This window comes from Podarcis raffonei, chromosome 8 (genome assembly GCF_027172205.1).
Source record: "Podarcis raffonei isolate rPodRaf1 chromosome 8, rPodRaf1.pri, whole genome shotgun sequence".
Lineage (NCBI taxonomy): Eukaryota > Metazoa > Chordata > Lepidosauria > Squamata > Lacertidae > Podarcis > Podarcis raffonei.
The window spans coordinates 39,461,889-39,478,654 of record NC_070609.1 but is presented as its reverse complement, the minus strand read 5'-3'; the positions used below and the strand labels follow the sequence as shown (position 1 = coordinate 39,478,654).

The 16,766-nt window shown below is 44.0% G+C and overlaps 1 protein-coding gene across 3 annotated transcripts in view; it reads left to right on the top strand.

The window, feature by feature from the left end:
• The window catches only part of GNAO1 (G protein subunit alpha o1), a 172,605-nt gene that overhangs the window by 118,666 nt on the left and 37,173 nt on the right, over window positions 1-16,766 (top strand). For all 3 annotated transcript variants that reach the window (XM_053399464.1, XM_053399465.1, XM_053399463.1), the window contains exon 4: window positions 6,775-6,935. In XM_053399464.1, the coding sequence (XP_053255439.1) occupies window positions 6,775-6,935 (161 nt within the window). The remainder of the gene's footprint in view (window positions 1-6,774; window positions 6,936-16,766) is intronic.

Sequence of the window (16,766 nt, the reverse complement as noted above, 5' to 3'; positions counted from 1 at the left end):
CAAATATAAGATGGGAGACACCTGGTGTGTCTGTAGGACATGTGAAAAAGATCTAGGAGTCTTGGTAGACTACAAACTCAGCATGAGTCAACAGAAGTCTAGTGTCCCAGTCAAGGAAAGTAACAGTCCCACTCTATTCTGCCTTGGTCAGACCACACCTGGAGTGCAGCATCCAGTCCTGAGCATCACGATATAAGAAGGATATTGACAAGCTGGACTGTGTGCAGAGGAGGGCAACCAAGATGATAGAAGGCCTGGAAACCAAGCCTTATGGGGAACGCTTGATGGAATTCGGTATGTTTAGCTTGGTAAAGAGGAGATGAGAGGAGATAATGATAGCCATCTTCAAATATCTAAAGGGCTGTCGCATGGAGGATGGAGCAAGCTTGTTTTCTTCTGCTCAGGAGGGCAGAACTTGAACCAATGGGAGGAAGTTACAAGCAAGGAGTTTCTGACTAAACATCAGGAAGAACTTTCTGACAGTAAGAGCTGCTCAACAGTGTAACAGACTTCCACAAGAGGTGGTGGACTCTGCTTCCTTGGAAGTTTTTAAGCAGAGGTTGGATGGTCATCTGTCATGTGCAATCTAGTTGAAATTCCTGGATAGAAGGCAGTTGGACTACATGATCCTTGGGGTCCCTACAAACTCTACAGTTCTGTAATTCTATGGTTTTATGTACTCTTCAAGGGATCAAAGGGGCAGTAACAGCGGGAAGAAGCTCAGGAGCTTAGGAATTCTCTTTGGGGCGATTGGTGACCTCTGTTCTGAGGAAATGTGCCAAGGACACATTTATGTCACCGTCTCCTTTCCATTGACTTTTGATAGTTCCTTCATAAGGACTTCCACTGGAAAGGAGATAAAAGTGAAAACCATCATGTGGGTTTTTTTATTTTTTTAAAATGAGTGGATGGGAGGTGCCATTTCTGCTGATCTGGTGGGTTCCAAAATAACTCCTCTGTCTTGACACATTAGCTCAGCATCTGTCCCAAGCTGAGGATCTCAGCGTCACTAGAGATGTGTTCCTGTCCTGCATCCCTATTTAGATTTTGTTTCTGCTATGTCATCACTGTCCATTGATGTCCTTCCTCTTCCCTTGTATCATAAATCAGATCTGTGACAATTGGCATTCCTTGAATAAGGTGCCTTTTCCTAAGATAAGCAAGCTCTGTCCACATAGCAGAAAGTGGAGAGAAAAGACCATTTCTCATGGAACAAGATAGGAAGGACATGGCATAAACAGGAGCGTAAACCTGTTGCAACACCTTGGACGCTTATCAATGCACCATGATTTAAACAGCAACAATCTAGGCCTCAGACCTGGGGGCCAAATGTGGCCCCCAAGCCCCTTTATATGCCCCCATATGTTTTTTGCCTGACTGGAATGTGCCATTGAATTCTTTCTTGCGCCTTGCTTGCTTCAATTTCTCCCTGTTAGAAATACTTAACTAACTGACCGATTGTATCGCAGATAACTCACTTCTGCCCCCCCCACATAATGCCTGCCCCCCCAAAAAAAACCCCACAAATCCTGGCTACGCACATGCAAACGGCTTAAAAACAGCAACAATAGAGCATTAAAACTATCAATAAAAGTATGTTAAAGATAGGTATTTAAAAGTATTCAAAAGATAATTAAAATCAACAATGCGCTTTAAAAGACATGTCTGGTTAGGCTTGCTTAAACAAAATGGTTTCAAACACGTTTGCCTCCAATGAGAATGTGGGATGCGAGAGTGCCCTCAAACTGTGCACCAGTTCCCTGTGAGCCTGGGACGGACCCAAAGATCCATAAGTGAAATTCTGCTCACAGAATGGAGTGCCCTTAAGTCTCAGCTGCTCGTTCCCTTTGCCACACCAGAAAAACCTGCTCTTTAGGGATAGGGGAGCGCCCAGAACCAAGTGGGCAGTAGAGCAAGGAGGGAGGAGGAATCGGCAAAAACCACCTCCTCCCATGGAAGGACTTACTTGGATCAGCCAACCTCTCATTCCTGACCTAATTTTAAAGTGCTGGGCACATTCTAAAATATAGCTGTGGGAGGGAAAGCTTTTGAAAGCAGCAAAAGTGCCCCAAATGGCCTTAGCTAAGGGCCTGTGAAGACGCACAATGTTTGGTTTCTCTGTGCCCGATTACTATACACTTGGGGCAGGTTCCTCTCTGCATACGATGGCAGCATTACCAAATAATGACTTGCGTGCATGAATGAGCCTCTACTATGGTAATAGCACCACCAGGAGGGAACGTTCATGTCTCCTCACAGCATTGCAAGTGCCATGCTTTTCGACAGTACCGCGTCACACATCCATCTCTTCTGCCAAGAGATCCACTGGTGCACATGTATGGGTAAAATAGGCCCACGTGACTGGCTTCCAAGCGGGTGAAATGACGGCGTCAAAAAGCACGGTGCTCCCGGGGGGGGGGGGGATATGCGATGTTTGACAGCCATCCTTAACTGCAGCAAGACTAACACAGAAACAACGATGGCAAGAGAAAGAAGGAATTAACATTCAGAGGTTGTAAAATGCACTATTTGAAGGCAGAATATCACGCACACAACTGTGAAGTATTCGTGTACCTCACTGGAGCTATTTAGAGAAAGTATTTTTTTAATGCAAATTGATATAGACATTCATTTAGTCATTTAGTCCAATGTCATCAAAGTGAGTGCTGCACCAGAGGGAAATTTCCCAATTTATTTTTTTTAACCCACTCTTCATCAATTAATTCCAAAAAGAAATCACACTTGAAAATTATCAAAGGAAAAAACAGTGACATTCTCTGGAACAGAGTTTGGGGTTTCTGCTGCATTTGCTTGAATGTCAAGGTGGCCAAGGGGGCTGGTGAGTGTCTTTCCTTTCCTTTGCACAACCGTCTCACCAGCTTTCCACATTACATTGCTTCTTCCTGGCTATCTGTACTTCAGTCAAAGCCCAGGAGAAGGCAGCATGGGGTAAGTCCTCTCCTGGGACTTTTTTCAGATCAGGAAGCGTGGGTGGGCAGGCTGCAGAGGCCTGGAGTCATTTTTTGTTGGAAAGAAAGAAAATGTGCATCAGTCTTGGCTACCTCGCATCACTAAGATAAGCTTGAAACCTCACAGACATTATGAGAACGAGGTAGAAAAATGCAAGGGGAGGAAAAGTTTGAGAAACAGGAGGATGGATTTTGGCACAGCACTTGTTTAAGCACGTGCGCAAGTTGAAGGATTGAGGACAAGTCCTTAAGGACATGTTGGTTCTTAAAGAACTGATATCCTGACAGCCAGATTGCCTCCAGGACCACAAGCTTGCATATCAGCCCCTCCCAAAGCAACTCATCGCACATTTTTGCCGGCTGTGAGATGCCTTCTCCTCTCACTCTTCCCAACCGTCTTCCTTGAACACTTCAGTCTGAAGCCCAGAACTTTTAGCAACTGTAGAAAGAACGGCCTACAACCTGTTGACTGATGCCCCAGACTGCCTACATGGGGCCAGCATAAACATGTGTGGCAGGCTATTACAAGTGAAGGACTCCTTGAGGTACACCAAGGCTGCAGACAGCATTGTTAACATGAGTCAACAACATGATGCAGCCACAAAAAAGCTAATTCTATTCTAGGCTGCATCAACAGAAGTTTAGTGCCCAGATCAAGGGAAGTAATACAGCTGTGGACCATTTTGCACATGTCCAATTGATGCACAACCACCGGCGTGTGGGTCCTTTTGGACCTGGAAAAGGGCAGAACAAGGGTGGAATGGGGGCAGGGTGGGCTTGTGCATCACAAAATTGTCACTGCCTGCAGTACTGCTCTATTCTACATTGTTCAGACCCCACCTAGAATACTGTGTCCAATTCTGGGCACCACAATTTAAGGATATTGACAAGCTCCAACATGCTTAAAGGAGGACAACTAAGATGACAGAGGGTCTGGAAACCAAACCTTATGAGGAACAGCTGAGGAAGTTGGGTGTGTTTAGACTGAAGAAGGAGAAACTGAGAGGTGATATGATAGCCATCTTCAAATATCTAAAGGATTGTCACATGGGGATGGAGCAAGCTTGTTTTCTGCTGCTCCAGAGGGTAGGACACAAACCAGAGGATTCAAATTACAATAAAGGACATTAAGAGGAGGTTTTCACTTTGACAGTGAAAGAAACTCCCTCAGAAGGTGGTGGACTCTCCTTCCTTGGAGATTTTCAAGTAGATGGCCACCTGTCAGGAATTCTTTAGTTGTGATTCCTACATTGCAAAGAGTTGGGCTAAATGGTCCATGGAGTCCCTTCAAACTCTACAGTTCTGTGATTCTATTTTGCTTATAGAGACCTGCTAGCATTCAAGCGTGACCTGCGACAAAATGTTGCAGTGTATCCTCACTTCCTAACAAGAGTGCTCCTGGTTTCCAGCCAGCCAGCTACGTGCTCCTCCAAGCAGTTCCCTTTCTGTTTGCATGTCAACTCTCCGTTTTCCAGTTCTCTTTTCCGACTGACACTGGGCATTCCATGGCTACTAAGCATGCTTAATCTTCATTAGCGTGTGGGGGGTTAGTGTGTGTGTGTGTGTGTGTGTGTGTTGTGGGGGGGGGAGTGTCTGTCCAGAAGTTACAGAGGAACTGATAGGAGGAGGAGGCACTTGAAAGGAGTGGAGAAGATTGCCAGCAAAGTTAAGGGGAGACTATAATGAAGGAGTTGAATCAGGGGTCAGCAAACTTTTTCAGCAGGGGACCAGTCCACTGTCCCTCGGACCTTGTGGGGGGCCGGAATATATTCTGAAAGGGGGGGGAATGAATGAATTCCTATGCCCCACAAATAACCCAGAGATGCATTTTAAATAAAAAGACACATTCTACTCAAGTAAAAACACCAGGCAGGCCCCACAAATAACCCAGAGATGCATTTTAAATAAAAAGACACATTCTACTCATGTAAAAACACACTGATTCCCGGACCGTCCATAGGCCAGATTGAGAAGGCGATTGGGCTGGATCCGGCCCCTGGGCCTTAATTTGCCTACCCATGAGTTGAATCTTCATCCAGTTAAAAGCCATACAGTTCTCTTCCTGGCTGCAAAGTTGTTTTGTAAGGCTCTCTTTAAAAAAAAAAAATAAGAAGTTAATTTATTGTGTATATTTTGCTTACAAGTTAAAATTCTATTTTAAAAATGACATCGTTTTGAAAAGCTATACAGTATCTAGCGCAGCTCATTACAATTGTTACAACAAACAGAAAAATCTTTAAGCAGCCCTCCTCAACCCTCAGCAAGTGATCTGGGGCAGGGAGAGTTTGGGAATCTCCGGACTAGAGTATAGGTAGGCAGCCTGTCTGGCTCAACCAGGCTCTCCCCAGACCTGCATTGCTGCTCTTCAATGGCTCATCCTCCTTTTAAGTCATTGTATGGGGAAAGCTTTGGCAAGCAAGACACAGGCTGTGGGGCCTTACATTGCCAACTCCTGACCACAGGATCATTGTCATCAATTGCCATCGTATTTTCCTTGGCATGCAGTTCCCCCAAATTATAGTAGCGCCGCAATAAATTACACCGTGTCACTGCTTGGCTTGAGAGGCATGTGCACCCACCCCATTGCTGGCGAACAAGCACCTGCCCCTTCCAACAGTGTGTTTCTGCAGTTTGAAGAAAACAAATTGATGCATTCTAGCAAACAGCTTCCTCAGCAGAGCTACAGCACTGTGTGAAGGTCTTGCCAGAAAAGGAAAAGCTGCAGTCATGCTTCAAAGGTAGAAAACAGAAGAAGGAAGATGGGGGGAGGAGAGAGAGAGAGAGAGAGAGAGAGAGAGAATGAATATTCTGATTATGTATATTAGCAACCAGATATCTGATGGATAAGAAAAGTTCATGTAGAGAACTTCCAGATTATTGCTATTTGGGGTTAAGATTCAATCGCATACATGCAAATTTAGTTTGCACCATTATAGTTGATTGGAGCTCTTGCACCGCAAACCTGCTTGCCCTGCAAAATCAACTTCTTGCAATAAGGAAAGTGGTGGGGAAACACATTGGGGAGTGGGGAATAATGCTTGCTACATTGTCTAATCTCCCTGCAAACTTTTTGCAAGCAAATCAGGATGAATGCTCAGTAAATGGGTGATTGGTTGTTATAGTATTATTATTCCAGAGTTTAAGTATGCATACAACAGGCACTATCAATTCCTCCTTTGTTCTCCTGGCAGAGGTGAAGCAACATATGCTTATTGATAATGCTGTCCACATTAAGGGAACAACCTTATTTGGGCTGCAGTTGGCACCATCATCATCATCAATTGTGAAACGTCAGCAAATTTGCATGTATTTCCTTACTTGGTCCAATGTGTCCCACATCTGTTGGGCTTGGGTAGAAGGGCACAGAGTTATGCAGGGCACTGATGCTACTCTGAAACCTCAGAAGTTCTCTCTAGACTCTCCAGGCCATTTTAAAATCTCACAAGGCATTGCTCACACACCCTTCTGTGCCTATTTTTATATCCTTAAGGACCAGAAACTTCATTTCTAATGCAAAACAACAGGTGTGAAATTCTGTACTTGCTTCCAAATTCACAATTGGTGGGTCACCAGAGACTCACATGAGTATCAGTGGGAAATGAACGGGAGTGACAAAAGCTGGTGGTAATTCTTCAGATAATGAGTGCCTTTCTAACTACATGAAACTAAAACAAATGAGTTTTGTAGGAAAAAGGAATGGTTTGAGAAATTGTATGTTTTTCCGCCTTTTGCATGTTTCCTTCCTGTGGATTCTTCAACACTGTGCAAATATGACATGTCCCGCTTCTTCTCTCTTTCTCTCCAGGCTGATGCAAAGATGGTTTGTGACGTTGTCAGTCGGATGGAGGACACAGAGCCCTTCTCTCCAGAACTTCTTTCAGCAATGATGAGACTTTGGGCAGACTCTGGTCTCCAAGAATGCTTCAACCGGTCCCGAGAATATCAGCTCAACGACTCTGCTCAGTAGTGAGTATCCCATAGGTCCCATAGGTCTCAAGGAGAGGCTATAGCTTTTCACAAGCCTTGCACCCATTTTAAGGTCTTTTCATTTAAAGAGTTCGAAACAGCAGGACTGTTGGAAGCAGCAACTTCCAGCAGTGGCCCATGAAGGGGCAGAGCAGCAGCAGTGCCTCCCCAGTGGCAAAAGTGCTGCCGTTCTCTGGGGCAGCAATAGGGTGGGGCGGAACAGTGATAAGTTCAGAAGAGCTCCGGGTTAGTTGTGGCTCTGCAGGCACATGCCTGTGGTGAGGTCAGGAGAGCCCTGAGTTGGCCATGGTGAGTTGGCCAACCTGGAGTTCCTCTGACTTTGCCACTGCCTTGTCCCATCCCCATCTTGGTGAGCACAGGACTGCCACACCATCACCACCCCAACTCATGGGCCATTGCTGGTAACTTCTGCCCAAGAATCTCAGCTGGCCTGTGTGGACCATACCTGTCTAGATGGACCAGTGATGTCCCTTATCATCTTAACCATAAGTGGCTGGGAGGCAGGGCTACCTGCCCAGGAGGCAGTGCTTTTTTTCTAGAGGTACTCAAGGGTACACAGTACTGGCACCTTCCCCCCCAAAAGTGTGTCAATTAGTGTAACAACTTCATGATGAGTACCAACATCTTTTTTTCTAAAAAAAAATAAGCGCTGCCAGGAGACTTGGTGAGGCAGTTGTTTCAGGTGGCAGCCTGGGAAGAGCTGGGTTGGGCAGCAGACCCAAGGAGTGCAGGAGCACCCCACACGCTGCCTTCTGTTCTTTTCCGGACCCCCATCACTGTTCCTTGCTCCTCTCCAGCCTCCCTTTTTCTACCCCACTGCTTTAGCATGCCAGGGCTTCTCCAGGGTGCTCCAGTTGCCTCGGGAAAAGGAGGAGGAGGAGGAGGTGGGAGGGTGGCAGTTTCTGTTCTGCCTCCAGCTGCAAAACGCCCTAGGCTGGCCCTGCTGGGAAGAGTACGATGCCTCATGGCATACAAGATGGGAACTCAGTTCAAACTTTAAGCTCTCACTTGGCAAAGATGCTTTTGCACATTGGAAGTAGCAACCAGCGCAATGTCTAAAAAATTAATTTTATCCAATATTTTGCTGAGCAGAGCTGGCGTGCGCTTTTGCTGGCAACTGCAACTCCATCAGATGTAACTTTGTGAAAGTGCCACAGAGTAAAGTGTGGGAAACCATGTGCATTTAGGGATCAGTAATCATAATTTGGCTGTACACGAAAAAAGGGGAGGAAAGATTCAGGAGTTTGGCCAGTGATCTGATACGTCACCCATAGGAAACAGCAGCAGCGGCACAACAGCAAATGATTGGATTTGTTAAGCGCTTTGTTAGGAGAAGGGAATGCAGCTCAGAGGCAGAGCAGGTGCTTTGCATGCAGAAGGTCCCAGGTTCAATCCCTTACCTCTCTGCATAGGGCCAAGAAAGACCCCTTTTTGAAATCCTGCAGGAATGCTCAGCACAGACTTATTCCCCGCTTGTGCAAAGCTCTCTCCAGAGAGGCTCGCCTGGCACCTTCGTTACATATTTTTAGGCGACTGGCAAAAACATTTCTCTTCTCCCAAGTTTTGGGCAAACTAAACAATCTTTTGAACCATTTAAAGTGGGGGGGTTTGTCTTCGTTTGTTACTATGGTGTGTATTTTTGTGATTTTATATTGTAAACAGCCCTGTGATCCTCGGATGAAGGGCAGCATGGAAATTAAATAAGTAAATATTCAGTGACCTTTAAAAGGGGCTGCAATAGTCCATGGAAGGGAAGGCTGCCCAAGGTAGGTTGCCCCCTTGTACACATCACCAAAAAAGGGGGGGAGGGAACAACCAAAAAGCAGGCACAGATTTGCACAACCTTTGCATATGCAAATTTGTATGCATAGATGACAATTTAGAGAAAGCTTAATTTAAAAAGAAATGCAATTCCTTTCACCAACAGTAGGGAATTTCTGGCCCACTCCACAGTGAGCCTTCACCAGGCTGGCCTCACAAGGAAGCTACTTCTTGTTATTTCCAGCCCTTGCCAAATTTATGAATTTATGAGTTTGCTCCAATTCTGACCCTTCACTGAATGTAGGTCTGTTCCACATGCCACATCTCACAGATCTGAGGTGCTGTGAGAAGGGTGATTTCCTGGTGATCTCAAAGTCCAGCCAGGTGTGTGGTCCAGATACCTTGAAGGCCGCCTCCCTGAGGTATATCAAGACAGTGACTTCCAACTTCAAGGGTCTTTGGCAGGGGGAGGTCAGAATGAGTGAGTCCATTTACAACAACAACTACCAGACTTTTAGAAGACATCTGAAGGCAGCCCTGTTTAGGGAAGCTTTTAATGTTTGATGTATCACAGTATTTTAATATTCTTTTGGAAGCCGCCCAGAGTGGCTGGGGAAGCCCAGCCAGATGGGCGGGGTATAAATAATAAATAATAATAATAATTATTATTATTATTATTATTATTATTATTATTATTATTATTATTATTATTAAGATCGGTAGGATGGGTAAGTCCTTTGACTGCCTTCCTCCTTCTTAGATCAGAGATGCTATAGTTAGTGAGAGAACATACACATATGTTTTTGTGCAATGGCAGCATCTGGAAGAAGATGCATTCATGGACAGCCATCTCTATTTATCATCCCTGGCCACAGACACTCCCCATAAGAGCACATGTACCTTCCTGTGCCAGAGACTGAATGGATAATCAATACACATAAAGCCTACCCTATTTGTTAAAGTTGTCTCCATCTGCACTCACGTAAGCTCTGCAGTGAACATGGCTACCAGCCCTTCCTTTGCAAACTATTCTCCGTTCTCTTTGGGGAGGATTTGGGGCTGCCAATTTTGGGAGAAGCATGGGGAACACAAGGCCCAATTCAAACCTCCAGGCTCTTTCCCCCTCACCAGCGGTGTTGCATCACACCCTTCTTGAGGGGATTTTTTTTTGCCCTGTCTTAATGAGATTTTGAACTCTGATCCTGCTTGGATCATGGATGGTGGATAGCAAGAGGTGGGCGAGTGTGTCTAGAAACTAGCCTGCTGCACAAAGGTACAGTTCACATTCTTGGTTTTCCATGCTTTTCCCCCGGCCAACCCATCTCTGGCCCGTGTCCCTCAGAAGGTTGCCAAGTATGGCTGAAAAGGGGTCCCTGTTCCTGTTTTGGGAGTTATTGAGACAGGCAGGAATCTGCCTGAGTGGAAAGCCTGTGGACGTCCAGATGTTGTTGAACTACATACAGAGTCTTGCCATACATCAGGAAAATTCCTGACATGTCCTTGTTTTCAGGTGTAAAAATGGCGTCAGGGTTGAATTTTGCCAAAGCGGCAAAATGTCAGGGGAAACCTGGATATATGGCAATGTGATGGAACAAGCAGCCGGAAGCTCAACAACTTTGGTGGTTTCCTTTAAAAAGCTCAACAATTTTGGGAGCTTCCTAAATAAAGCTCAACAACTTTGCAGGTGTCAGGAATTTTGCTTTTTGAAGTACGGCAACCCTACATACAGAGCGATGCCGTAGGGCCCTCCTTGCTCGCAATTCAACACTTGCAGATGAGCCTGGCGTTCTGACCTCCCTTCCTCCACTCATGCAGACATATCATCCCTGATCCTGCCATCTTGAAGCCTCTGAGACTCCATCATTTGTATGCAGTCCTCAGCACTCCAAAGCAGCATTTACAGAAGCGTTGGCTGTGCCAGGCCTGCTGGACAAGCCTATTCTCTTTTTCCCTTTACAACCTGGGAATGAGGCTGTTGTCCTTGCCCCTCTTTGCTCCTTCCCTCTCTCTGGCTCTCATTCACAGAGGCCCATTAAAGCATTTTATTCAGCAGAGACCAGCTAACAAGCGCAAGTCTGCCATAAAGGAAACAAATGCCATTTTCAGATAGTTGGTTGCTAGGGGAGTTTGTTCCTGCTAGGCAAAGGAAGATGGGAACTGTAAAAAATAAAAATGGAAAAAAGTGAACTAAAGTGGAGAGCAAAAGCACAGGGAAGGCTGGATAAGGAGTGGAGTTGGGATAAATTCAGTTCAGTGTGCATTTAAAGGTGAATCTACCAAATTCATGCTTTCCGAAACATATGCAAACCAAAATGCAGCCATCCATCGAAATTCACACTTCTCTAAATGTTGAAATGCAGTTTTCCAGCCAAGTCACGTGTGCAAAATGGCATATTTTATTTACTGCATTTCAATCCCACCTTTTCCCTCAGGGAGCTCAAGGTGGCGCACACGGTTTCCCCCATCCTCCTCATGTAATCCCCACAACACCTCTGTGAGGTAGGCTGGAGTGGAAGTTGCTTGCAGAAGTGTGCATGTTAGGCAAGTTTATAACACAAAAATTTGTGTATATGAGGATAATTTCATAGAGGAGGATTTTGCTTTAAAAAAAAATTAAAATCACAAACTGTTACGGAAATGTGGGGAACTGAAATTAAGAAACAGAGGGAAACAGATACTGACGGTTTTTTCCCCTTCCCTACTTTCTGAGGAGGAGAGGATTAGACAGGTAGGGAGACATGAGCGTTTATTTTATCTGTATGTCCCATTAATAACTCCTGGCCGCACCCTGTCATAGTGGCTTCCTTCTTCAACAGGGTCTTTTTTTCCTGGTCTGCTTGCTTGCTTTGTTTCTGCATATACACAGTGTAGATGCTTGAGGAGTGTTTTCAGCCTTCGTTTTTAAGTGAACTAAGCAAATTTGAACTTCCCAGACAACAGATTCGAACACTGTTACCCACTGTTACTCCTCCTAATTTTACAGTACTGTTCTTGAGTCACAAAAAGGCCTGCCTGCATCTAAAAATGTGTATTTCAGAATGTGTACAAAAATGTGCATTCAGGGTAAAATGCATACAAGCATGTGGATATAATGCAAATTTTCGTGCAGTTTAAAAAAAAAACTGGCATGGAAACAAACAGAGCAGCTTTTGAATGAACTTGTGCAAAACTGAAGTGGGCTAGGAATAGGCTGGTCTGTTCATCCCATACACAGAGAGCCCCCTAGAGGCTTGGCATGGAACAACACCATGGCGTCACTGAGAACATGGAGGCTTGACTAGGGTTGCCATATTCCCAAAAGTTGTTTAGGTTGTTTGAGACTTTGGGGGGCATCTCCCCCCCAAAAAAAGCCCCCACATCCATTTGGGGGGCTTTTCTTAGCCTAACTTGCCGTACGTCTGGATTTTCCCATACATTTTGCCTATTCAGCAAAAATCCACCCAGGCGCCATTTTTTTGAGCGGTTCCCGGAAGGCTTGACTCTGTGTTTTTTTTTTAATATTTATTGAAGTTTTAAACAGAAACATACAATCACACAATACAGAATAAAAAAAATTAACAAACTAAAGAAAAAAAAGTGAGAAAAAACACACATAGAAAAAGTATATATAAAAAAGAAAAAATCATAATAGCAAAATATAAGAAAGAAAACAGAAAAAATTCAAAATTAACTCCATCTTTCAATAGTCCTTAGTCTCATTTCCTTAATTCTTTGACCTCCTCACACCTCCCCTTTTGTATTCCCATTTAAAAAGTCCTTTCAGCAAATCCTTACCCTCTACCATTTTTCATAGCTCAATATCATCACCTATTGTAAATATATATTTTAACCGTTATCAATCCATACTTGCATATTCTTGTAAAACTTTTTACCAATACCACTTATTTTCCATCCAACATCATTTTAACATTCCTTAATTTTACAGTATTTCTGCAAGTAGTCTTTAAATTTCTTCCAATCTTCTTCCACCAACTCTTCTCCCTGGTCACGGATTCTGCCAGTCATTTCTGCCAGTTCCATATAGTCCATCACCTTCATCTGCCATTCTTCCAGGGTGGGTAATTCTTGTGTCTTCCAATACTTTGCAATGAGTATTCTTGCTGCTGTTGTTGCATACATAAAAAAAGTTCTGTCCTTCTTTGGCACCAATTGGCCGACAATGCCCAAGAGGAAGGCCTCTGGTTTCTTCAGAAAGGTATATTTAAATACCTTTTTCAATTCATTGTATATCATTTCCCAGAAGGCCTTAATCTTTGGGCATGTCCACCAAAGGTGAAAGAATGTACCTTCAGTTTCTTTACATTTCCAACATTTATTATCGGGCAAGTGATAGATTTTTGCGAGCTTGACTGATGTCATGTACCACCTGTATACCATTTTCATAATATTCTCTCTTAAAGCATTACATGCCGTAAATTTCATACCTGTGTTCCACAACTGTTCCCAGTCAGCAAACATAATATTATGTCCAACATCCTGTGCCCATTTAATCATAGCAGATTTAACCGTTTCATCTTGAGTATTCCATTTTAACAGCAAGTTATACATTCTTGAAAGTATCTTAGTTTTGGGATCTAACACTTCTGTTTCCAACTTTGATTTTTCCACCTGGAAGCCAATTTTTTTGTCCAAATTATATACCTCTCTTATTTGATAATAGTGAAGCCAATCTCACACTCTATCTTTTAATTTCTCAAAACTCTGCAATTTCAATTTATCTCCTTCTTGCTCCAAAATCTCCCAATATTTTGGCCACTTGGCCTCCATATTGAGCCTTTTTTGAGCTTTTGCCTCCATTGGTGACAACCACCTTGGGGTTTTATTTTCAAGTAAGTCTTTATATCGTATCCAGACATTAAACAATGCTTTCCTGACAATATGGTTTTTAAATGCCTTATGAGCTTTAACCTTGTCGTACCACAAGTATGCATGCCATCCAAAAGCATTATTGAAACCTTCTAAGTCCAAAATGTCTGTGTTCTCAAGAAGCAGCCAGTCCTTCAACCAGCAAAAAGCTGCTGATTCATAATAAAGTTTAAGGTCTGGCAGGGGAAATCCCCGTCTTTCCTTAGCATCAGTTAATATTTTAAATTTTATTCTGGGTTTCTTGCCCTGCCAGACAAATTTAGAAATGTCTCTCTGCCACTTCTTGAAACAGTCCATTTTATCTAATATTTGTAACGATTGAAACAAAAACAGCATTCTTGGCAATACATTCATCTTTATAACAGCAATTCGGCCCAGCAAGGAAAGCTTCAAGTTTGACCATATTTCTAAATCCCTTTTAACGTCCGACCAACACTTTTCATAATTATCCTTGAATAAATTCCCATTTTTAGCTGTCATGTTAATCCCCAGGTATTTCACCTTCTTAACCACTGTTAAACCCGTCTCATTCTGAAACCTCTCTCTTTCGGTCATTGTTAAATTTTTCTCAAGAACTTTGGTTTTTAACTTATTCAACTTAAATCCTGCTACATGACCAAACTCTTGGATCAGTTCTAATACTCTTTTGGTGCTAGATTCTGGCTCCTGTAGTGTCAATACTAGGTCATCTGCAAAAGCTTTCAATTTATATTGTTTAGCTCCGACCATTATACCTTTAGTCAAATGGTCCCTCCTAATCATGTTTAACAAAACCTCCAGGACAGAGATAAAAAGTAGAGGGGAAATTGGGCAGCCTTGTCGTGTCCCTTTCTCTATCCTAAATTCGTGCGCTGCCGGAGCACGATTTCTGTTCTCATCCTGAAGCAAAGTTCTTAACCTGAGGTACTATTTCTGGGTTAGCGGAGTCTGTAACCTGAAGCGTATGTAACCTGAGGTACTACTGTACTCTAATGGGAAGCTCACAAGCAGGACTTGAGTGGCACAGCAACTCCTCCCTGAGTTGTAAGTAAATGCCCATTCAGGCTCCTCAAAACCCACAGCCTCTTCCGCTTCATGATGCTCATTCCTCTCCATGGCTAACGAAAACCAAAATAAATGATGCAAAGGAAGCAAAATTATGCACATCAGATCAATTTCCACAATGGTTTCACAGCTCAGAGAATTCAGCTTTTCCTGGCCCACAATTTGGATTTCTTGGGAGCGGAGCTTTCATTGTCCTTTTAGAGTTGAGTACATTTTGCCTTTCAGTTTTTTGAAGGGATGCTGAGTCAGAGCAATGCTTTTAGCTTAGCGTGCTGCCTCTCTTGACTGCAGCCAGTCAGATACCCCTGGAGAAGCTCAGAAGCTGAGAAAGATGGTAAAATGCAGTAGTATAGTGGCAAATTCAGACGTGCAAATTCATGATAATCATAGTCAGGGCCCCTTCTAAGATTGTACAATAATCTTATACAATAAAAGTGTTTAGGAATGATAGAATTGTAGAGTTGGAAGGGACCCTAAGGGTCATCTAGGATGTATTGCAATGATCAGTGCAGATCTCCATATGTTGTCTTTCAGCTAGAGTTACTGTTTCCTGTGCACATACGTGGGCAAATGATTTTGAGGGTTCCAGTATCTTCTTTTGGAGTGACCTAAGTTGTTTTCATTGAAATGTCATGGTATATAATAGAACCTGCACACCAGTCTCGTGAAACTGAAGCGCCAGGTGTTTTTGATGCTTGTAAATGCTTAGCTTTAGAGCAAACAGAACAACAACTCTTCATTGTTCTTCCCAAGCACCTACTGAATAGTGACTCTAAGAGCCATTCCTCCATGACTGACTCAACTGCTTTCATTCCAGTCAGCGCAAAGGGTGAGGAGACTTCCTCTCAGTGGCTAAGAAGCTCCCTTTTCATGCTGTGACTGGATAGCTCTAGGATGTTGGAGACAGGGACCCTGCTTAAGAAATATTAATGGGGTCCCCTCAACCTGGACCACTACACCTCTGTTCCCATAGGAGTCTGTGTGCACATGAAGGTTGGGGTAGTGGTGATTGTGGGCACTGCAGCCAAGAAGTTTTTCTCCTTATAACAGAATTCAAGACCATCCAATAAGCTCAATGGTGGAAGATTCAGGACAGACAAAGGAAAGTACTTGTTCATTCTGAGCACAGTTAAGCTATGGAACTCGCTCTAGCAAGATGTAGCGATGGCCACCAACTTGGAGGGTGCTAAAAGTGGATTAGACAGGTTCGTGGAGGATAAGACTGGCACACTAGCTGTATTCTGCTTCCACTGCTGGACGCAGCATGCCTCTGAATACCAATTTCTGGGAATCGCAAGTGGGGAAACTGCTGCTGCCCTCAGGTCCCACTTGGGAGCTTCCCAGAGGCATCACTGTGAGAGCAGAAGGCTGGACTAGATGGGGTTTTGGTCTGAACAGCAGCAGGGCTCTTCCTATATTCTTAAGTGCACGGTTGGCAGACTGAACTCTTACGAGCCCACACTGCAGATGTTCCCCTGTGGTAATAGCAGGTCTGCATCATTCGACTGTATCAACTTCAATTTTCATCTGAGGCAGCCGCTGAGATGCTCATTAGGATAAAATCCTCCCAGTTGTCTCGTACAACACGCATTTGGTTCATCACTTTCAAAAGCTTACATATTCTCAAGGTGCAAGCAGCTCAGTACGGTTCTAATATATTTCATTGGTATGGCCCATATATCAGTGTTGCCCAAGGACCAGCCTCCGCCTTGAGAATTAGCTAGGGAGCGAAGAATGGCTGTCACTATGTCACCTCAATTGGATAAAGGACAAGATTCTGTAACGTGAGAACATAATCTCTTTACTGTCCTTTTTTTTTATCTGGGCATTTCCTCAATCGGTTTGGGAGAGCAGTAGGGATGAGCTGTGCTGCTTTGTATGCAGAAGGTTCTGGGTTCTGTATGAATAATGACAACAATAATTTTATTGTTTGTATTCCACCTATCTGACTGGGTTGCCCCAGCCACTCTGCGTGGCTTCAAACATGAAACCCTGGGGAGCTGCTAACAGTCATTGTAGACCCTGCAGTCAGGGCCCTGCCCTCCCAGGCTGGCTGGAAAAGGCCTGAAAGGCAGGGAACAGGTCTTCCAGGGCTCACGGCCAAAATGTAATACAGTTGCAGGAACTCTTCTGTCCCAT